This window comes from Caretta caretta, chromosome 13 (assembly GCF_965140235.1).
Source record: "Caretta caretta isolate rCarCar2 chromosome 13, rCarCar1.hap1, whole genome shotgun sequence".
NCBI lineage: Eukaryota > Metazoa > Chordata > Testudines > Cheloniidae > Caretta > Caretta caretta.
Window position 1 is genome coordinate 40,129,087 of NC_134218.1, and position 24,044 is coordinate 40,153,130.

Consider the following 24,044-nt stretch of genomic DNA (forward strand, 5'->3'; position numbering starts at 1 on the left):
TTCCCCTGGTTATTGCAGGAGGCTCTGGCCACAAAGGTTTTGGGAAGGACCTAGGGGGGATGGTCAGGGAGAAGGGGCGCTGGACCGGAACCCAGGAGAAAGTCTGTCCTGCTCCCACCTGTGCCGCAGGCACCCTTTTAACCGTGGGCAAATCTGTTCGGAGGAGATTTGCAGAAGCACAGTCGGGGGGACTGACTCTCACTCAAAGTCGGTGATAGTTGGGTGCCTCCCTTTGAATCTCTCTGTGCCTCGCTCCCTTATCTGTGAAACGGGAATAATGCTTCCCTACCTTACAATTTACAAATGATGGTGAAACACTCAGTGCACGGATAAGGTCCCCCAAAGTCTTTCCCTTAATCTACTGTGTAGCATAAACCAACCTATGATTTAGGAGAGTTTTAGAGAAATTTCCCGGTGAATAGACTGTTGCATAAATTCCCACAGCAGCCGGATTTCTTGCGATTTTTAATGGTCACTAACAGAGACAGAAAATGGCCTAGTTTGTTGCCTGCTCTTGTCAAGTGTGGCGATTCTTATCTTCCTCTGCAATTGAGTTCAGCTGGAGCGGTGGGGAGCACTACAGGATTCCCGAAAGGGCTAAACAAATAAGTAAATAGTAAAGGCTGTTTTAAAAGCGTCTTTATTTTCTGCTTTTATCTGCTCTGTGTCGGACGCAGGGAGCGGAGGACAAAGGAGGGAGACCAGCCGGTCCGGCTCTGAGTGTCTTTGCGGCCGCGGGCCCCTTGCTGCGCGTAGCTCCGGAGCGCCACCTGCTGGGGGCTTCTTTTGAAACTCGCACCAGGGGCGGTTTGTGTCTGAGCCCAGACCGGCTTCCCCTCACTGTGTCCCTCGCCCAGGGATACCCCGCGGTGTCCTCGGGCTTCAGGCTGCTCCTGTTAGGCAGACGCTGGAGCTGCCCTTGGAGGCTGTGAATCGCCCCTGGATGGCAGGCGCGTAGAAGATGCTCGACGGGGAATAGTAGTGAACCAGCCACTCCAGTCCCTTCCCCGGAGCCTGTCTTACCCAAGTCATGATAGATGTGCTGTGATCAGCCCCCGACACAGCGCATTTCAGAAGAGTGGACTCGCCTGGCTTCCTCACTTCCGGACCTGACTGGGTCAGGACAACCTGGGAGAGGACACCTGACAAAGAAAAAAAAGATTTTTTTTAAAAAATATAGTTTTAAAAATACTCCTCTGTCCATGCACTCGCAAGAGCTGCCCATCCTTCTGTCCATCCCCCCATTCTACCTCCTCTCTGCACTCTGGCTGTCTATTCTTTCTGCAATATCCATCAAACTATCCTTCCCTCTCTATGTATGCTGATTGGATCTCTCTCTCTCTCTCTCTGGTTGCCTCTCTCTAATCTATCCCTTCACCACTGTAATTTCCCGACCAGATTTATAACGGTATATACATAATTATTAACAAATCATTAAGTAACATGAAAGTCTGATCAGGAAAATGAAGCTGCGGACAGCTAAGGGCACAGCCATAGGACTGGACAGAAGGTGAATGCAGAAGGTCGCTGGCAAATTGAAAGAACAAGCTTCTCTGGACCACTGAGTTTTTAAATAGCAAATAAAATGGGGGCGTTTTGCATCTTTGAGAGAACTTATCTATGTAGAGGGGGGAAATGATCATGTTTTCGAAAGGAGAACAAGACATCCTCCTTCGCGAACAGTGCTGGGAAAGAAAGAAAGAAAGAAAGAAAGAAAGAAAGAAAGAAAGAAAGAAAGAAAGAAAGAAAGAAAGAAATTGCTTCCTTCCATTCACAAACACCGAATGCATCTTAGGCATTTTTAGCACCAGCCGTTGCTATTTCAGTTATGAGCCTCTTCCAGAAATACACATTGAGCGATGAAGGAAAACATAATCGGGGAGTAACTCTGAGGACAAGTTTGTTTCTACCGGTAACACTGGACAAAAAGGCGTTTTCAGTGAGAAGAACATTTCTCACCTGCTAGCTGAGCTTATCAGAGATCCCCCAGTAGAACAAATGCAAGCTTTTAATAAGGAAAGTCTTACCCAAAAGCAATGCATATGTACGTTATTTGATCACAGGGTATAGAGCGGAAAGAAGAAACAATTTGTATAAACGTATGTTTTATTGACTGTTTGCTTTGCAATAAATAAAACTTACCTGGACCGAACTGGCAGTAAAACCAACCCACCAAACCATAAATAGATTTCACAGGCTAAATACAACAATTAATTAAATCGGAGCGTGTAAATGGAGATAGCTCCATTGAAATCAATGGGCCAGATCCCAAAATAGTTTAAAACAGAAAAGCTCCATTGAAGCCAAAACCCCTTATCTAGTAAAGTTGCTCTCTCTCTCTCTCTGTTATTAGAAAGATTAATAAAATAATAGACGGGGTGACTTGTAGGCTGCTTTCCCGGTTTGGGGGTCTAGTGGGCTAGATGAGGGTGGGAGGTGGCGAGCCAGCACTCCTGGGTTCTAGTCCCAGCTCTGGTGGAAGAAGAGTGGGGTCTCGTGGGTGGGAGCAGAGAGAGAGAAGGGGACAAATCGCTGGCTTTGGCACAGTTTCCTCTCCAATATTTGAAAGGGTCCCAACCATTGTGCCTAAGAAACATAGAACCTGCGCACAGTAATACGTGCCAGTAACTTCTGCTGCCGCAGAGCGGACCTGTAAGAGTACTCGTTCCTGGCTGTGTCTCAATTACCACACAAAGGTTCATTTTGCCTAGTGTTGGAGGGGAAAGTCCTCAGGGGATTGGCTGATCACTGCACAAACACAGGGGCCTGAGGGTTGTCTCTCCGGGTGCAGCCTTGGCAGAGAGAGGGGCAGATTTAAACAGAAAAGGAGTACTTGTGGCACCTTAGAGACTAACCAATTTATTTGAGCATGAGCTTTCGTGAGCTACAGCTCACTTCATCATTACATCTGATGAAGTGAGCTGTAGCTCACGAAAGCTCATGCTCAAATAAATTGGTTAGTCTCTAAGGTGCCACAAGTACTCCTTTTCTTTTTGCGAATACAGACTAACACGGCTGTTCCTCTGAAACCTGTCATTATGCAAGATTTAAACAGGAAACTCTCACCCCCTAATTGCATATCCCGCTCCTTATAAGGAACGCAAACTCCTTCCCTGAAGGCTGTGAATTTCTTGCCCCAGGGTTCAGACACGAGTCAGATCGCCCCTTCCTGTTTGTCTGTGCAGCTCCAGTGTGGTGGGGTGGTGTATAAAGGGGGAAAGAAGCAGCTCCCAGATGAGATGTGAGCCTAATTCTCCCGTTATTAACGTGGGGCCTGATTGTCATCAGATTATCCGGGCGTGGGGAAGGGGTCTCCGGAGCCCCTGCCTCTGCGAAGGTCGGGTCAGTGGGGTCAGTGAAGGGGAGGGGTCGGGTCGGGTCGGGTCACAGGGTTGCACTGGGCTGGGACACCTGCTGGAGAGTTAAATTTCCTGGGGCAGCGAGCGGCGTGTGTCTGGAAATCTTTCTCTACGTGAGGATGCAGGCAGCGCTGAAGAGAGATGATTATTAATCATGGAGATTCATATTGTTGCTCACATTCCCATTCCTGTTCCCATTCCTACTCCTACTGCACTTCCCATTGAGACCTAGGCTGTAAACTCACTGCGGTGGAGACAGGCCTTGTGTTCTGTCTTGGGACAGTGCCTAGCACTGTGGGGTTGTGGTCTGTGATTGGACGCCTTAGGCGCTTGGCCCACAGCCACCCCCAACTCCAACACGAATAATAAAAATAGTCATAATAATAAATAATAAATTCCATTCTCACATTCATACCCCAATAACCACCCCCGACACTCATCTTTCCATTCCCCTCTCCAGTCTGACGCATGTTCTCTTTAATATCCCCGTGCTCATTCTCATGCATGCTGATGTTCTCATTAACACTCATCTGCCTATTTGCATGAACTGCGATCGGCTGAACCTGCGGACGCTGCAGGTGGGCAGGCTGTCCTGGCCCACAGGCGGCTTTCCCTGAGGGACCGCGTGCCAAGAGTTGCCGATCCCTGGATTAGTTCATCTGTTAGCTAATGTTTTGCTCCTAAAATATCATCTAGGTACTGGTTTAATTTCATTTGTGTTAATGTCTTCAACCAACATAAATATTTGGTGTGGGTGTGTGTCGAGAAAATCAGTTACTTTAAACTAAGTACACAGGGCAAAATGATTGTGAGTTACTCAGTTACTGAGTCATAGATAGCACAGAGTACCCAGAGAGTACATAGTACATCATTAAGGTAAATGTATCTTTTAGGCATCTTAGAAAATTTTGCATTTGAGACCCTGTCTCAGGTGCTTTTGATGAGAATGTCAAATAGATGCTCAGCTTGGTTTCACACGGAATAAACAGAAGGTAACTTTTTAAAGGAGCATAGGGGTCATCGTATCCTACTACATGAGCATGATACAAGTTAATCTTGGCCTTGAGACGCCTAAGATGTTGCTCAGTTTCTGTGGTGACGGGTGTCTGTTACTTGTGATAGGTTGCAAGAACTTGTTGGATAGTGTATCTGACACACTAGCAGCTTTGATTAATCTAATTTAATACTCTAGAAGGAAGAACAGATGGTGCTAAGTAAGAGTTTCTGCCTCAACACTACAAATAGGAAAATGGAGTTTGAGATTCCCATGGTTTCGGTAATTAAATATTCATGGTAAATAGGCCCAATGGCCTGTGATGGGATATTAGATGGGGTGGGATCTGAGTTACCCAGGAAACAATTTTCTGTAGTATCTGGCTGGTGAATCTTGCCCATATGCTCAGGGTTTAGTTGATCGCCATATTTGGGGTCGGGAAGGAATTTTCCTCCAGGGCACATTGCAAGAGGCCCTGGAGGTTTTTCGCCTTCCTCTATAGCATGGGGCATGGGTGACTTGCTGGAGGATTCTCTGCTCCTTGAAGTCTTTAAACCATGATTTGAGGACTTCAATAGCTCAGACATAGGTGAGAGGTTTTTCGCAGGAGTGGGTGGGTGAAATTCTGTGGCCTGCATTGTGCAGGAGGTCGGACTAGATGATCGTAATGGTCCCTTCTGACCTTAGTATCTATGAATAGAGCAAGAGCTAATGAGGATGATTCCTACAGAGACTCAGCAATTCTGATTGAATGACACACCCCAGTGAGCAATCAGACGAGTGAAATATTCCTGTGCAGATCTGTTTGTGGGCATGAAATAATCAAATCCTGCAGGCTTTATTCCCTGTGTGTGTAACCTCATTGATTTAACTGGGACCGGTTGTGGGAGTAAAGAATAAAGGGTCTTGTGGAAGATTAGTAAGGACATTGGCTCATCAAAGCACCAATCATTTGCTATGCATAGTTGGGACTATGCTCTACAATGTGCATTATTTTGCATTTATCAACATTGAATTTCATCTGCAATTTTATTGCCCAGTCACCTAGTTCTCAGAGATCCTTTTGAACAGGGGTCTCCAGCCTTTTATGCCCAAGATCACTTTTTGAATTTAAGGGCAACCCAGGATCTACCTGACCCCTTCCACAAAGTCCCACCCCACTCACTCCATCCCCCACCCCTTCACTTGCTCTCCCCCACCCTCACTCATTTTCACAAGGCTGGGGTAGGGGGCTGGGGTTGAACAGGGGGTGTGGGAGCCTGGCTGGAGCTGAAGGGTTCACAGTGTGGGAGGGGTCTCTGGGCTGAGCCTGGGGCAGGGGGTTGGGGTGCAGGAGGGGGTACATGGTGCTGGCTCTGGGAGGGGGTCAGGGCTGGGGTTCAAGGTGCAGGAGGGGGTTCAGTGTGTATGAGGGGGTATGGTACAGCTGGGCAAAGTTTTTGGCCTGAGGGCTACATCTGGGTATGGAAATTGTATGGGCTCCGGCTGCGGGGTGCAGGCTCTGGGGTGCATGAGGCTGTGACTGAGGGGTTTAGAGGGCAGGAGGGGGATCAGGGGTGCAGGCTCCGGGTGGCACTTACCTCAAGCAGTTCCCGGAAGCAGCGGCATCTCTCTACTCCAGCTTCTACACGCTCCCCTGGTTGCCGGCCAATGGGAGCTACAGAGGTGACAGTTGGGGCAGGGGCAGTGTGTGGAACCCCCTGGCTGCCCCTATGCATAGGAGCTGGAGCGGGAACATGCTGCTGCTTCCTGGAGTCACATGAAGCCACGGCACATGTGGAGAGGGCAAGCCCCAGACCCCGCTCCCTGGCAGGAGCTCAATGGCAGGATTAAAATGTCTGAAGGGCTGGATGTGGCCCCCGGGCATGGGGTGTTGGCTCTAGTAGGGGGCTCAGGGCTGGGGGTTGGGGTGCGGCCTTCTGCCAGGCAGCATTTAACTCCAGAGGTTCACGGTCGGTGGCACAGTGTGGCTGCCACTAAGGCAGGCTTCCTGCCTACCTGTGCACTGCACCACTCCTGGAAAGGGCCAACGCACCCCTCCGGCCCCTGGGGAGGGTCAGGCAGCACATGGCTTTGTGCACTGCCCCTCTCTGCAAGCACCACCCCCGCAGCTCCCATTGGTCACAGCTCCCCATTCCCGGCCAATGGGAGCTGTGGGGGTGGTGCTCACAGGAAGGAGCTGCATTCAGAGGGAGAACCCTGTCTCCCCACCCCTGGTGCCATGGGGCCACACTGGCCACTTCTGGGAGGGGCGTGGGGCCGGGGCAGGCAGGCAGCCTTGCTTAGCGGTGTGCTGCCGGAGATCGAGATCGATCGGGTGGTGACCACTGCTCCTGTAGCTCTTCGCAGTCTGCCTGCGACTTAACTATCTTGAGTCATTTTGTATCATCTGCAAATTTTGCCATCTCCCCGTTTACCCCAGCAGGTTCTGGGTGTTGTCTCTGGAGATGGTGAATGGTCCTTTAACATGGTCTGTGTAGTATGTGGTGTCACCAGCCCCGTTTGTAATTGAAAATCCCCTTTCCAGTCCTTTCCCTGGAGACCTCCGTGCCCAGTGCCTATCGTGGCTAGTGTACGTGTGTCCAGACACTTTACAGGAGAGTTTTGCAGAGTCTCCTGGCGTTTTAACTTCTGCTCTGGACTGGCTTAACTGGATTTGAGAGAAGAGACACCTGGAAATAGACAAATATTAAAGATCTAGGCCATGATTCAGCAAGACACGTTCTTTAGTGCTCTGGAGAATCAACGATTCCTTTTGGCTGCATTTGTTTCCTTCTTTTACCCCAGGTGCCTCTGAGGTTCTTACCTGAGAAAGCTGCCAGCAGGGAAATAAAAATGAAACACATATTTAGTTTTGAATCAGAAATCTACCGGAACGGACGAAGGAATACAGCACAAAGTAAGTTACTTAGGGTGTGTCAGAGAAGGAGAAATTCTCTGGCTCTTAAACAAAGAAGTTGCCCTACTTAATTTGCATGAGGCCTGAGGTAGTTCAAAAAGCCTTTAAAGCCAGGCAGCAAACAAAGGGGCAGGAGAGAGGGAAGAGGAGATAACAATAGGGGTAGTTTTCCAGATGACTTGGGTTAAGATTTCCAAAACTGCCTTTCTTCCTCATATAAACCAGGCATCTAAATGCCTTTAGGTGGCTTTGAAAATCTCAACCAAAATTAAACTAAAAAGGGTGGGAGGGGGAACCGAACTGGTTTCAAGACTGATCTTGATAAACCTATGTGGAGGGGGATGGTATGATGAGGTGAGCACATCGACAACTGCTGGTAGCAAATATCCCCAATGGCCAGTGATGGGACACTCGGTGGGGAGGGCTCTGAGTGACTACAGAGAACTCTTTCCCAGGGGTCTGGCTGGGGGATCTTGCCCACATGCTCAAGGTCCAACTGACTGATATTTGGGGTTGGGAAGGAATTTACTGCTACCTTCCCCTGTCAGAGCCTTTCCTTGCTGGGTTTAGCTACATAGGAAGAGTGTGTGGATGCAGCCTATGTATTTCAGACCATGTCTCCAATTTGTCAAGCTCATTCTGAATTCTAATCCTGGTCTCTAAAGTGCTTGCAACCCCTCCCAGATTGGTATAAACTGAAAACTTTATAAGTATACTCTCCATGCCATTATCCAAATCATTTATGGAGCTATTGAATAGAAGTGGACCCAGGACAGATCCTTATGGGAACCTTCTCCGTATTCCCTTCCAGCTTGACTGTGAAACGTTGATAAGTACTCTCTGAGAACATTTTCTAACTCGTTCTGCACCTACCTTATAATAGGTTCATTAGTCTATATTTCCCTGGTTTGCTTATGAGAAGGCGATCTGAGACTGTATGAAATGTCTGACTAAAGTTGAGATATACCACATCCACTGTTCCCATCCCTGCCCCCATCCCCTCATCTTGTTACCCTGTCAAAAGTGGATATGAGGTGGGTTTTGTACAGGGAGACTTTGGCAAACCAGTAAAGTGCCTGAAACCACTATGGCTTATTGCTAAAAGCAGCCAAGTCAGCAGGCTGTAAATTGGCCATTCAGCACTCCAAGCTTGACCAAAGCAGGAGCCGGGGGGTGGGAGGGGCGGGGGGGGTAGTTTTGGGTGCCACAGAGAGGGCAGCTGGACCCCGTGTCCTTCCTGATAAGAATTGTGTTGAAGTTGCTGATACATGCATCTTTGAAGAGCAGAATGTGCCCCAGGAAAGTCTATTGGGGCCTCAAGGCTGCAAACTCTGGAGAAACCCACACCTGGTTAATTGATATCAGAAGGAACCTCTCGCTTGACCATTGAAACTGCTTACTTAACAAGTTTGCTTTAAGGGACATGTCATTCTATTATGAAGGTATAAATAAGGGGGAAAAGTTTGTATTTACCGACACCACCTCACACAGAGTAAGAGTTTTGGGTTGAAAGAACCCCGGGTAACAGGTTTGACATGATTTGTTCTTTACAAATCCATGTTGACTGCTAGTTGTCACCTCATCTTCCAGGTGCTTGCAAATTGATTATTTGCTCCATTCTTTCCGGGTACAGAAGTTAAGTTGAGTGGTTTATAATTCCTGGGTTGCCCTTATCTGCTTTTTATTGATAGGTACCACTTGCCCTCTTCCAGTCCTCTGGGATCTCTCCTGTCCTGCGAGAGTTCTCAAAAATATTCTTTAATGGCTAAGATCTCTTTGGCCAGTCTCTTAAGTATTCTCAGTTGTATTTCATCTGGCCCTGCTGCCTTGAGGATGTCTAACTTGTCTACAAAAAGAAAAGGAGTACTTGTGGCACCTTAGAGACAAACCAATTTATTTGAGCATGAGCTTTCGTGAGCTACAGCTCACTTCATCAGATGAAGTGAGCTGTAGCTCACGAAAGCTCATGCTCAAATAAATTGGTTAGTCTCTAAGGTGCCACAAGTACTCCTTTTCTTTTTGCGAATACAGACTAACATGGCTGTTCCTCTGTAACTTGTCTATGTAATTCTTAACTTGTTGTTTCCCTATTTTAGCCTCAGATCCTACCCCATTTACACTGATGTTCACTGTTAGTCCTCTTATTACTACCAATCTTTTTGGTGAAAACCTAAACAAAAATGGCATTTAATACTTGGACAATTGCTGCATTTTCTTGTGACTGTGTTTCCCTCCTCATTGAGCAGTGGTCCTTCCCTGTCCTTCCTCTTCCTCTTGCTTCTAATGTATTTGTAAAATGTTTTCTTGTTACCCTAATGCAAGATTTCAGAGGAACAGCCGTGTTAGTCTGTATTCGCAAAAAGAAAAGGAGTACTTGTGGCACCTTAGAGACTAACCAATTTATTTGAGCATGAGCTTTCGTGAGCTACAGCTCACTTCATCAGATGTTTACCGTGGAAACTGCAGCAGACTTTATATACACACAGAGAATATGAAACAATACCTCCTCCCACCCCACTGTCCTGCTGGTAATAGCTTATCTAAAGTGATCAACAGGTGGGCCATTTCCAGCACAAATCCAGGTTTTCTCACCCTCCACCCCCCCACACAAATTCACTCTCCTGCTGGTGCTAGCCCATCCAAAGTGACAACTCTTTACATAATCAAGTCGGGCTATTTCCTGCATAGATCCAGGTTTTCTCACATCCCCCCCACCCCCATACACACACAAACTCACTCTCCTGCTGGTAATAGCTCATCTAAACTGACCACTCTCCAAGTTTAAATCCAAGTTAAACCAGAACATCTGGGGGGGGGGGGGGGTGTAGGAAAAAACAAGAGGAAACAGGCTACCTTGCATAATGACTTAGCCACTCCCAGTCTCTATTTAAGCCTAAATTAATAGTATCCAATTTGCAAATGAATTCCAATTCAGCAGTTTCTCACTGGAGTCTGGATTTGAAGTTTTTTTCTTTTAAGATAGCGACCTTCATGTCTGTGATTGCGTGACCAGAGAGATTGAAGTGTTCTCCGACTGGTTTATGAATGTTATAATTCTTGACATCTGATTTGTGTCCATTTATTCTTTTACGTAGAGACTGTCCAGTTTGACCAATGTACATGGCAGAGGGGCATTGCTGGCACATGATGGCATATATCACATTGGTGGATGTGCAGGTGAACGAGCCTCTGATAGTGTGGCTGATGTTATTAGGCCCTGTGATGGTGTCCCCTGAATAGATATGTGGGCACAATTGGCAACGGGCTTTGTTGCAAGGATAAGTTCCTGGGTTAGTGGTTCTGTTGTGTGGTATGTGGTTGTTGGTGAGTATTTGCTTCAGGTTGCGGGGCTGTCTGTAGGCAAGGACTGGCCTGTCTCCCAAGATTTGTGAGAGTGTTGGGTCATCCTTTAGGATAGGTTGTAGATCCTTAATAATGCGTTGGAGGGGTTTTAGTTGGGGGCTGAAGGTGACGGCTAGTGGCGTTCTGTTATTTTCTTTGTTAGGCCTGTCCTGTAGTAGGTAACTTCTGGGAACTCTTCTGGCTCTATCAATCTGTTTCTTTACTTCTGCAGGTGGGTATTGTAGTTGTAAGAAAGCTTGACAGAGATCTTGTAGGTGTTTGTCTCTGTCTGAGGGGTTGGAGCAAATGCGGTTGTATCGCAGAGCTTGGCTGTAGACGATGGATCGTGTGGTGTGGTCAGGGTGAAAGCTGGAGGCATGCAGGTAGGAATAGCGGTCAGTAGGTTTCCGGTATAGGGTGGTGTTTATGTGACCATTGTTTATTAGCACTGTAGTGTCCAGGAAGTGGATCTCTTGTGTGGACTGGACCAGGCTGAGGTTGGTGGTGGGATGGAAATTGTTGAAATCATGGTGGAATTCCTCAAGGGCTTCTTTTCCATGGGTCCAGATGATGAAGATGTCATCAATATAGCGCAAGTACAGTAGGGGCTTTAGGGGACGAGAGCTGAGGTCGCTATCTTAAAACAAAAAAACTTCAAATCCAGACTCCAGCGAGAAACTGCTGAATTGGAATTCATTTGCAAATTGGATACTATTAATTTAGGCTTAAATAGAGACTGGGAGTGGCTAAGTCATTATGCAAGGTAGCCTGTTTCCTCTTGTTTTTTCCTACCCCCCACCCCCAGATGTTCTGGTTTAACTTGGATTTAAACTTGGAGAGTGGTCAGTTTAGATGAGCTATTACCAGCAGGAGAGTGAGTTTGTGTGTGTATGGGGGTGGGGGGGATGTGAGAAAACCTGGATCTATGCAGGAAATAGCCCGACTTGATTATGTAAAGAGTTGTCACTTTGGATGGGCTAGCACCAGCAGGAGAGTGAATTTGTGTGGGGGGGTGGAGGGTGAGAAAACCTGGATTTGTGCTGGAAATGGCCCACCTGTTGATCACTTTAGATAAGCTATTACCAGCAGGACAGTGGGGTGGGAGGAGGTATTGTTTCATATTCTCTGTGTGTATATAAAGTCTGCTGCAGTTTCCACGGTAAACATCTGATGAAGTGAGCTGTAGCTCACGAAAGCTCATGCTCAAATAAATTGGTTAGTCTCTAAGGTGCCACAAGTACTCCTTTTCTTTTTGTTACCCTAAATACTTCAATGGTTGTGATGCTCAAACACTACAGTAATGTGGACAATATAAAAACCTAAGATAGCTTGAGGGCTCGAGCTCAAACATGGCTTATTTAAAAAAGAAAGAAAAGATATGCAAATGCATATCCTTAATGCCCTGCCTAAGTCATTTAATAGGTCTGCACCTGCATGGCTAGGACACAAGGATGGGTCTGGGCAGCTAAGGCCGGGACACCATGAGCACTTTACCCAGCATCAACAGCATATTTTGGCTGAATTGTCTCTTCAGTTTAGAGACCTTTAAAGGAATTATGGTTTCTGACATTTTCTGGAGATATTGGGTAATATTTATGGGCCTGGTGCAAAGTTCACGAAAGGCAAGGGGAGGACTTCCCTTGGTCTGAGTGGTGTTTAGAGCAGGGCCTACTGGAATGTTGATTGACATTTCTGAAGGGGACTTAGGTAATGGGGTACCCCATATTACCTGGACTCAGGGAAGGGGCAATTCACCATCTCCAGAGACGCCTCCAGTAACCTGGTGCATTTGCACATCAGCAGCCTGAAACCTGAAGATGCCAGTGTGTATCCTTGTGCTAGAGATATGGGATCCCAGAGTGATTCACTTCATTACAGATACCCTAAAGGGATCCTGCGCTGGAGAAAGTCCCTAAAGAAAGTGAAATATTCTGACTGCCTTCTGCTTCAGTCACAGAGTACAAGAAATTCAGAGAATTGTAGAAAGGTAGGGCTGGAAGAGGGACTTCAAGAGGGCAACTAGCCCACCCCCCTGCACTGAGGCAGGATTCAATATACCGAGACCACCCTTCATCTGTTCTTAAAAACCTCCAGTGCTGGGGATTTCACAATCTTCCGAGGTAACCTGTTCCAATGCAGATAGTTAGATATGCTTATCCTTAAAAAACTTCTCTCCCCCCCACCCCATATCTAACCTAAGTCTTCCTTGATGGATTTTGCATTTCTTTATTTTCTAAAAGACACAGAATCATAGAGATGATAGTTGCTAGTGACGGAGACTCCACCATGACTCCTGATCAGTTGTTCCAATGGTTAATTCACCTCAATGTCTTTTTAAAAAATCACCTTCTTGTTTATTCCCCCAGCCAGGGGATGGAAGAATAATTTAGTTGCTATAGCTTGAGTCTAGGTATGAATATTCCTGGGGTCTTTCCCACACACACAGGGATGGAACCCAGGAGAGCCAACGTGCCAGGTTTGCAAGGGGAGAGCGACTCAGAACAGGACTCACTCCGGATTGGAGTTCACAGATGGAGCGAGGGATCTCTGCACCGCAGCCCAGCGGGGCTCTGGGCAGGAAGGGGAGACACATTGCCCGGGAATCGAGAGTGGTACCAGGGGGGCGGTGCCCGTGGGCTTCAGACCGGTCATTTTCAGATGCAGCAGGTTGTTGGGATTGTCTCTGGAGATCTCTGTCAAGATCTCTGTCAAGCTTTCTTACAACTACAATACCCACCTGCGGAAGTAAAGAAACAGATTGATAGAGCCAGAAGAGTTCCCAGAAGTTACCTACTACAGGACAGGCCTAACAAAGAAAATAACAGAACACCACTAGCCGTCACCTTCAGCCCCCAACTAAAACCCCTCCAACGCATTATTAAGGATCTACAACCTATCCTAAAGGATGACCCAACACTCTCACAAATCTTGGGAGACAGGCCAGTCCTTGCCTACAGACAGCCCCGCAACCTGAAGCAAATACTCACCAACAACCACATACCACACAACAGAACCACTGACCCAGGAACTTATCCTTGCAACAAAGCCCGTTGCCAACTGTGCCCACATATCTATTCAGGGGACACCATCACAGGGCCTAATAACATCAGCCACACTATCAGAGGCTCGTTCACCTGCACATCCACCAATGTGATATATGCCATCATGTGCCAGCAATGCCCCTCTGCCATGTACATTGGTCAAACTGGACAGTCTCTACGTAAAAGAATAAATGGACACAAATCAGATGTCAAGAATTATAACATTCATAAACCAGTCGGAGAACACTTCAATCTCTCTGGTCACGCAATCACAGACATGAAGGTCGCTATCTTAAAAGAAAAAAACTTCAAATCCAGACTCCAGCGAGAAACTGCTGAATTGGAATTCATTTGCAAATTGGATACTATTAATTTAGGCTTAAATAGAGACTGGGAGTGGCTAAGTCATTATGCAAGGTAGCCTATTTCCCCTTGTTTTTTCCTACCCCCCCCCCCACCCCCAGATGTTCTGGTTTAACTTGGATTTAAACTTGGAGAGTGGTCAGTTTGGATGAGCTATTGCCAGCAGGAGAGTGAGTTTGTGTGTGTATGGGGGTGGGGGTGGGGGTGAGAAAACCTGGATTTGTGCTGGAAATGGCCCACCTTGATTACCATGCACATTGTAGGGAGAGTGGTCACTTTGGATGAGCTATTACCAGCAGGATAGTGAGTTTGTGTGTGCGGTTTTTGGGAGGGGGGTGAGAGAACCTGGATTTGTGCAGGAAATGGCCCAACTTGATTATCATGCACATTGTGTAGAGAGTTGTCACTTTGGATGGGCTATCACCAGCAGGAGAGTGAATTTGGGGGGGGGGGGGGGGGGTGGAGGGTGAGAAAACCTGGATTTGTGCTGGAAATGGCCCAACTTGATGATCACTTTAGATAAGCTATTACCAGCAGGACAGTGGGGTGGGAGGAGGTATTGTTTCATATTTTCTGTGTGTATATAAAGTCTGCTGCAGTTTCCACGGTAAACATCTGATGAAGTGAGCTGTAGCTCACGAAAGCTCATGCTCAAATAAATTGGTTAGTCTCTAAGGTGCCACAAGTACTCCATTTCTTTTTGCGAATACAGACTAACACGGCTGTTACTCTGAAACATCTCTGGAGATGGTGAATCTCACTCAGTGGGAGCTGCGCTCTGTGACCCTCGTGCCCCCCTGTCTCTCATAGAATCATAGAATCATAGAATATAAGGGTTGGAAGGGACCCCAGAAGGTCATCTAGTCCAACTCCCTGCTCGAAGCAGGACCAAATCCCAGTTAAATCATCCCAGCCAGGGCTTTGTCAAGCCTGACCTTAAAAACCTCTAAGGAAGGAGATTCTACCACCTCCCTAGGTAACGCATTCCAGTGTTTCACCACCCTCTTAGTGAAAAAGTTTTTCCTAATATCCAATCTAAACCTCCCCCACTGCAACTTGAGACCATTACTCCTCGTTCTGTCATCTGCTACCATTGAGAACAGTCTAGAGCCATCCTCTTTGGAACCCCCTTTCAGGTAGTTGAAAGCAGCTATCAAATCCCCCCTCATTCTTCTCTTCTGCAGGCTAAACAATCCCAGCTCCCTCAGCCTCTCCTCATAATTCATGTGTTCCAGACCCCTAATCATTTTTGTTGCCCTTCGCTGGACTCTCTCCAATTTATCCACATCCTTCTTGAAGTGTGGGGCCCAAAACTGGACACAGTACTCCAGATGAGGCCTCACCAATGTCGAATAGAGGGGAACGATCACGTCCCTCGATCTGCTCGCTATGCCCCTACTTATACATCCCAAAATGCCATTGGCCTTCTTGGCAACAAGGGCACACTGCTGACTCATATCCAGCTTCTCGTCCACTGTCACCCCTAGGTCCTTTTCCGCAGAACTGCTGCCTAGCCATTCGGTCCCTAGTCTGTAGCTGTGCATTGGGTTCTTCCGTCCTAAGTGCAGGACCCTGCACTTATCCTTATTGAACCTCATCAGATTTCTTTTGGCCCAATCCTCCAATTTGTCTAGGTCCTTCTGTATCCTATCCCTCCCCTCCAGCGTATCTACCACTCCTCCCAGTTTAGTATCATCCGCAAATTTGCTGAGAGTGCAATCCACACCATCCTCCAGATCATTTTTGAAGATATTGAACAAAACCGGCCCCAGGACCGACCCTTGGGGCACTCCACTTGATACCGGCTGCCAACTAGACATGGAGCCATTGATCACTACCCGTTGAGCCCGACAATCTAGCCAGCTTTCTACCCACCTTATAGTGCATTCATCCAGCCATACTTCCTTAACTTGCTGACAAGAATACTGTGGGAGACCGTGTCAAAAGCTTTGCTAAAGTCAAGAAACAATACATCCACTGCTTTCCCTTCATCCACAGAACCAGTAATCTCATCATAAAAGGCGATTAGATTAGTCAGGCATGACCTTCCCTTGGTGAATCCATGCTGGCTGTTCCTGATCACTTTTCTCTCATGCAAGTGCTTCAGGATTGATTCTTTGAGGACCTGCTCCATGATTTTTCCAGGGACTGAATTGAGGCTGACTGGCCTGTAGTTCCCAGGATCCTCCTTCTTCCCTTTTTTAAAGATTGGCACTACATTAGCCTTTTTCCAGTCATCCGGGACTTCCCCGGTTCGCCACGAGTTTTCAAAGATAATGGCCAATGGCTCTGCAATCACAGCCGCCAATTCCTTCAGCACTCTCGGATGCAACTCGTCCGGCCCCATGGACTTGTGCACATCCAGCTTTTCTAAATAGTCCCTAACCACCTCTATCTCCACAGAGGGCTGGCCATCTCTTCCCCATTTTGTGATGCCCAGCGTAGCAGTCTGGGAGCTGACCTTGTTCGTGAAAACAGAGGCAAAAAAAGCATTGAGTATTTTAGCTTTTTCCACATCCTCTGTCACTAGTTTGCCTCCCTCATTCAGTAAGGGGCCCACACATTCCTTGGCTTTCTTCTTGTTGCCAACATACCTGAAGAAACCCTTCTTGTTACTCTTGACATCTCTGGCTAGCTGCAGCTCCAGGTGCGATTTGGCCCTCCTGATAACATTCCTACATGCCCGAGCAATATTTTTATACTCTTCCCTGGTCATATGTCCAACCTTCCACTTCTTGTAAGCTTCTTTTTTATGTTTAAGATCCGCTAAGATTTCACCATTAAGCCAAGCTGGTCGCCTGCCATATTTACTATTCTTTCGACTCATCGGGATGGTTTGTCCCTGTAACCTCGACAGGGATTCCTTGAAATACAGCCAGCTCTCCTGGACTCCTTTCCCCTTCAAGTTAGTCCCCCAGGGGATCCTGGCCATCCGTTGAGGGGCGGGGCCTTTTATCTCCATGGTGACTCTGTGACATGGGGGCACTTTATTGTGGGCAGGATCCTGAGTTGCAGCGTTTACACCAGGGCTGTGATTTCCAGCTGTCAAATGGATGGAAAAAATGCTCGAGTCTCTTTGGAAAGTCCCGGCGGTGCCCCATCCCCCGGCGCAGCGGAGAGGGGTTTATTCCGGCGCCGGGTGATCTCTGCCCCCCAGTCCCGCCCGGACCCGGCATGGCCCATTTCCACACCCCGCCCTCCATCTCTGGGGTAGGGAAAAGGGCCATTCAGAGTCCGGGAACGGAAGGGTTAAACTGGCGGGAGGTTTGTGTCCCGTTCCCCCGGGTGCCGGGTCTCCTGCCCGAGCCCGAAGCGGGGGGGTGTCGCTGCTGCCCCCGCGCGGCCGCCGGGAGAAGGGCGATTCCGCAGCCTGGGTTTTTGTACGAGTTTGTGTGTGTATGGGGGTGGGGGGGATGTGAGAAAACCTGGATCTATGCAGGAAATAGCCCGACTTGACTATGTAAAGAGTTGTCACTTTGGATGGGCTAGCACCAGCAGGAGAGTGAATTTGTGTGTGGGGGGGTGGAGGGTGAGAAAACCTGGATTTGTGCTGGAAATGGCCCACCTGTTGATCACTTTAGATAAGCTATTACCAGCAGGACAGTGGGGTGGGAGGAGGTATTATTTCATATTCTCTGTGTGTATATAAAGTCTGCTGCAGTTTCCACGGTAAACATCTGATGAAGTGAGCTGTAGCTCAGAAAGCTCATGCTCAAATAAATTGGTTAGTCTCTAAGGTGCCACAAGTCCTCCTTTTCTTTTTGTGAATACAGACTAACACGGCTGTTCCTCTGAAACCGGTTTTGTTTCACTGTGTCTCTCGCACAGTAATACACGGCGGTGTCCTCCGCTCTCAGGCCGGTCATTTGCAGGTAGAAGTTGGTGCTGTCCTTGGAGGCTGTGAACCGGCCCTGGACCGAGGAGGCGTAGTACTTGGTGTTCGCCTCATCGTAATACAGCGCCAGCCACTCCAGCCCCTTTCCCGGCTCCTGTCTGATCCAGCCCATCCAGGTGCTGCTAAGAGTGAACCCGCTGGTGGCACATTGCAGTTTATGAGACTCTCCGGGCTTCTTCAGCGCTGGCCCCGACTGGGTCAGAACCACCTGCGAGCGGGCCCCTGGGGGAGAAGGGAAATGGCAGATTGGAATTAAAGCTCAGTCGCCACATGAAACCAGCCATTAGCCCCGGGTTCAATGGCAAGTGAACAGGGAACAGTGGGAGAACCAGCCACACTGGGCACTTTGTACATCAGTCGGTGGGAGAGGACAGAAGAAAGAAGTGTCCCACCCCACATCGATAGCAGCCGCAATAGTCCCAGATACCCGACCCCTCCTGTGTATTAACGGGGGATAAATTACCTTCCAGAGCCGCTACAAAGAAAACCAAATGGAGCCAAAGTGTCATTTTCCGCGTTGTTGTTGGGGAAAGTTTTCAGACTTTTGGCCAGTAACTGCAGAGACCCAGGGGCTGCGGATTGTCCCTCCGGCTGCAGCCCGGGCACTGAGAGGGACAGATTTAAACAGGAACCTGTCACTCCTATTTGCATATCCCCCTCCTTTATAAGAGAGACAAGCTCCCTAAGAGCGGCCTCTGAAAACCTCGGTTTGGGGATTCAGGGAGGCGCAGTCAGACGTCAGTGGGTAGGGATCCAGGCTGGAGTTATGGGCATGGGGATCCATCCCCCTTTTCCTCCACAGACTCCCTGGGTTACCCGGGGCAAGTGTGACGTTTCCCCTTGTGTTTCAGGCCCCCACCCGCACCTCGGACACTCCAGCCCTTTCCTGCCTCACAGAGCTCTTGTGAGGACAAACTCATGAAAGACCAGGAGGTCCCCAGATGCCATGTGATGTGGCCATGAGAGGGCCTAAAATGGAGCAATATCTCTTAGCCTCCTAAGATCATGGCAATGACCGGGGGTGTTTTCAGAACCTCACGGGAACATTTCCAGCCATACATCGGGTGGATTCTCCTTACCATGGGAAATGTGACTGGTTTCTGAGCTGGGTAACTTGAGTCACGCTGCGTTGTTGTGGGCAGTGCGCTGTAAATACTCCAGCCCTGCTACAGACTGATGGGAAGCCCATGAAAGTCAGAGAAACAAACAAACACACCCAGAACCACTGGCAGTTTAGTCCCGTGTTCGCTGGAGGACGCCCTGTGTACACACACCTGAGTCCCGACAATTCTGCCGCTGTGGCTTGAAATTTCCGTGCAAGTGTTGGCAAAACAGGGAAGGGAGTTATCATAGAGCCAGAGCTAATGAGGATGATTCCTACAGAGACTCAGCAATTCTGATTTAATGACACACCCCGGTGAGCAACAAGACTAGCGAAATATTCCTGTGCAGATCCGTATGCGGGCATGAAATAATCAAATCCTGCGGGCTTTATTCCCCGTGTGTGTGACCCCATTGATTTCCCTGGGCCCGGTGGTGGGAGTAAAGAATAAAGGGTCTTGCAGAAGATTAGTCAGGACATTGGCTCATCAAAGCACCAGTCGGTGCCCTTTGAGCCTGAGGATGGGACATGGAAAGCAGAGAGTCCTGTCCACCTGGTGCTGTTTTAGCTTCTGCTGATGCTAGTGATAATATCACCAACACTTACATCGTGATTTTCCAGCCATGGCTCTCAGGCAAAGAAAGGAAACGTGATTCTCTCCAGTGCTTATAACCGTGTAAACTGAGGCACGGGAAAGTTCGGTTCAATGGCTCTCAGCACCCCCACGATACAAATTGTTGCAGCCCCCTGATAGCAGCTCTGGGTGTCACACCGGAATCACTGGCTGAACTGCTATGGCCGCTGCTCCAAGGGGAGGACAAAGCTCGAGGCCAGCTGAAGATTTGTCTTATTTTACTGATGCATATGAAATGTCTCACTTACAATATGTGCTGTCTATGTGCCCTACGAACATGACATTTGGAACTCAAGCGAAAATGCACCAAAGCAGTCTGCAAACAGCACGACGTGTGGTCTAGAAGCAGCTGCATTGAAAGAAGCGGAGATCAGAAGGCTGGAGGCAGTAGAGGTGAGATTTCTTTGGAAGATGTCCCGTGTAAGGTGTCATGATTTCCAGACCAATGAAGAAGATGGAAGGAGTATAGGATGTGAAGTCAGGGAGCAGGATTCGCTGCAATCAAAAAGACTAAAATGATGGTGACACTGTAGACGACAAACAGAGGACAGGATACCGATAGGGCAAATACTGTCAGGGTCCGTCAGACCGAGAGGCAGACGTGGATGGTGACACTGTACTGCTCCCTGTAAAGATGCTTAGGGCTGAAGAGAAGAAGAAGAAGAAGAAGAAGAAGAAGAAGAAGAAGAAGAAGAAGAAGAAGAAGAAGAAGAAGCCCTATAATCTTTACCCTGTAAGTCACTGAATTACCTTAGATCTTCGTCCATCCCGTGCTTTGCTGCACATTGGGCTACCCACATTTGCCACCCTTGTTTGTCAACTGGCCTCTCCAAATCTTCCCTCTTCAAGCTGAGGTGTCATTCAGACCTGTTCCTTCCCGTGTTACTCGCGTTAGGACATCTTTGAATTGTAATGCACTACTGACCCCTGCTGTCCATTGGGAAGATTGCACCCGCCTCCAAATCAGTTTTCGTCCGGTCCGCACGAGCTTTGTGCTCACTGCGGGATTCTCCAACAATAATACAGGGCGGTGTCCTCAGGTCTCAGGCTGCTCAGCTGCAAATACACCAGGTTGTTGGGGATTGTCTCTAGAGATGGTGAAGCGGCCCTTGAAGGGCTGTGCGTAGTTGCTGGTAGTTGCAGTTGGGTGTATTTCCCCGATCCCCTCCAGTCCCTTCCCAGGGCCCTGTCTGACCCAGCTCATTCAGTAATCGCTGAAGGTGAAGCTGGAGGCTTTGCAGGAGAGGCGGAGAGAGTCTCCGGGCTCTTTCACATCCCCTGCGGACTCCGCCAGCTGAGCCTGTGAAAAAGCCCCTGAAAATAGACACAATGAGATTCGTAGAGACCCTGGCTCCCAAGTGAGATTGTAACAAACCCTGTGGGAAATCGATGTACCTGTGAAAGCTGTTTCAATGAGAAGGAAAAATAACCACAGTGCCATGTTCCCGACTGTGGGGAGAGTTCTGGTGGGGTTTGGCTGGTCTCTGGACAGACACCGGCTGCGGACTCTGAACCCCAGAGCTGCAGGGTCAGGGGAATCGCTGGCTTTAAACAGGAAATGTAAGGGGATAATTTGCATGCATCGCTCTATATAAGAGAGACATGAACACCAATCCCAAATAACTGATATTTCCCTGAGTTTTACTCCACAGGTTTCATAGATTCTAAGCCCAAAAGGGACCATTGTGATCATCTAGTCAGATTTTCTGTGTAACACACACCTCAGAACTTCCACCAACAATTCCTAGAGTAGATCTTTTAGAAAAAAATCTACCAATGTTGATCTAAAAACTTTCAGTGACGGAGAATCCACCACTACCCTGATAACTTGTTCCAATGGTTCATTCCTTTCACAATTAAAAACTTATTAACCACTATGACTTTGTGGGTTAAATTACCTACTGTTCCGAGGGCCCATAGGCAGATCTCTGGACCACTTGAATCCCTTCAACTCAATATTGAGGAATTAAGTGGTCTATAAACTTTGTATTGACATTTCTGCCTAGGGTTGAATTTAACCTATAGAGAACAAGGATAGATAGGCCTACCTGAGGAAGAAAAGTATGGGATATCCCTTTGATGCCCCACTGCATTTCCCTCTCTCTCCTTCCCTTTGCTGTCCTCTCTCTCTCTCTCTCTCTCTCTCTCTCTCTCTCTCTCTCTCTCTCTCATAGAGCGACATGCAGAAGGACTGAGAGATCCTGAAATCCTTCATTTTGCAAGGCAAACAGTTCTGTCCCTGTGCTATGAGTCTGACACATCTTTCCATCACTGGGGACGGAATCCCAGTCCCATTGCATCAACGGGAGTTTTGCCTTTGAGCTGAATGGACCAGGATTCAATACTTCACAGCTGTGTCACTGTGGTGAAGTGTGTAGTGAGGGCAGCTGTGCTGGAAGGGAGCAGTCAGCCTGTATTAGCTCTCTCCACACTTTCTTTTGTGATATTCTAGGCCTGGCCCTTTCAAAACTTATATGTGAAATGATTCCCCTGAACTTTTCCCCTCTTAGTTAATGGTCTGTCTTTCGCAGACGTGGGCCGAAGGAAGGAAGATGATGCGATGCTACATGGTGACAGCACTTGTGGGACAGGTTGTGTTCTGTCCTGTTGTAATCTTGAATTTGATTTCAGTTGGAACAAATGTATCGAAACACAGAGGCGCAGAATGACTGTCTGACACAGGAATGAACCAGACACCAGTGGTGTTAACTTTCAGTGCGCTCAGAAAACCACGATTCCTTCTTTTTTTCAAAGGGAATTCTTTAACTGAGACACTCTCTGTACACGGGATGTTTTATTATGAATGGGCAAGTGCAAGTAACTTGGAGTTTGCCTTAAGATGAATCCACTAGAGTCTGTAAAGAGGATTCCCACGCTCTGCCTGTGAATTTAGGACGAGTGACTCCCATTTCCTGCTTCCTGCAAAACGTGGCATTGGTATTCAGAAACCCCAGACACTTTGGAAATGAAGCAGTGTGTTCAAGAAGTACGATTTGTCCTTTCTTTAGGTGAGTGCAAACTGTGGCAAGATTCCCGTGTGAAAAACTCTAGTTCACGTTCTAACTTCGCTCTTTGGCTCCTGCTTCCTGCCTGTCTTCTCCAGCTTAGTTTGCTGGGAAAGGAGGGTGAAGGACGGAGAGCTAAGTGTGAATAGCACTTTGAAGAAGAGAAGAAGGACTTGTGGCACCTTAGAGACTAACACATTTATTTGAGCAGAAGCTTTCATGAGCTACAGATCACTTCATCGGATGCATTCAGTGGAAAATAAGGTGGGGAGATTTGTATACACAGAAAACATGAAACAATGGGTGTTACCATACACACTGTAAGGAGAGTGCTCACTTAAGATGAGCTAATACCAGCAGGAGAGCGGGGGGGAGGGGGGGGGAAGAAAACCTTTTGTAGTGCTAATCAAGGTGGGCCATTTCCAGCAGTTGACAAGAACGTCTGAGGAACAGTGGGGGATTGGGGGGGGGGGTAAACATGGGGAAATAGTTTTACTTTGTGTAATGACCCATCCACTCCCAGTCTCTATTCAACCCTAAGTTAATTGTATCCAGTTTGCAAATTAATTCCAATTCAGCAGTCACTCGTTGGAGTCTGTTTTTGAAGTCTTTTTGTTGTAATATTGCAACTTTTAGGTCTGTAATTGAGTGACCAGAGAGATTGAAGTGTTCTCCGACTGGTTTATGAATGTTATAATTCTTGACATCTGATTTGTGTCCATTTATTCATTTACGTAGAGACTGTCCAGTTTCACCTCCCTAGGTAACGCATTCCAGTGTTTCACCACCCTCCTAGTGAAAAAGTTTTTCCTCATATCCAACCTAAACCTCCCCCACTGCAACTTGAGACCATTACTCCTTGTCCTGTCATCTTCTACCACTGAGAATAGTCTAGAACCATCCTCTCTGGAACCGCCTCTCAGGTAGCTGAAAGCAGCTATCAAATCCTCCCTCATTCTTCTCTTCTGCAGACTAAACAATCCCAGTTCCCTCAGCCTCTCCTCATAAGTCATGTGTTCCAGATCTCTAATCATTTTTGTTGCCCTCCACTGGACTTTCTCCAATTTTTCCACATCCTTCTTGTAGTGTGGGGCCCAAAACTGGACACAGTACTCCAGATGAGGCCTCACCAATGTCGAATAGAGGGGAACGATCACGTCCCTCGATCTGCTCGCTATGCCCCTACTTATACATCCCAAAATGCCATTGGCCTTCTTGGCAACAAGGGCACACTGCTGACTCATATCCAGCTTCTCGTCCACTGTCACCCTTAGGTACTTTTCTGCAGAACTTCTGCCTAGCCGTTCAGTCCCTAGTCTGTAGCTGTGCATTGGGTTCTTCCGTCCTAAGTGCAGGACCCTGCACTTATCCTTATTGAATCTCATCAGATTTCTTTTGGCCTAATCCTCC

The 24,044-nt window shown here is 47.8% G+C and overlaps 1 gene segment (V, D, J or C); it reads right to left on the bottom strand.

Annotated features, from left to right (window-relative positions):
* Positions 1–17,122: 17,122 nt before the first annotated feature.
* LOC125629721 (immunoglobulin heavy variable 3-7-like) lies at positions 17,123–18,442 on the bottom strand. The segment is given in 3 exon segments: positions 17,123–17,203; positions 17,778–18,115; positions 18,357–18,442. Coding segments are annotated over 3 exon segments (465 nt in total).
* Positions 18,443–24,044: the final 5,602 nt, after the last annotated feature.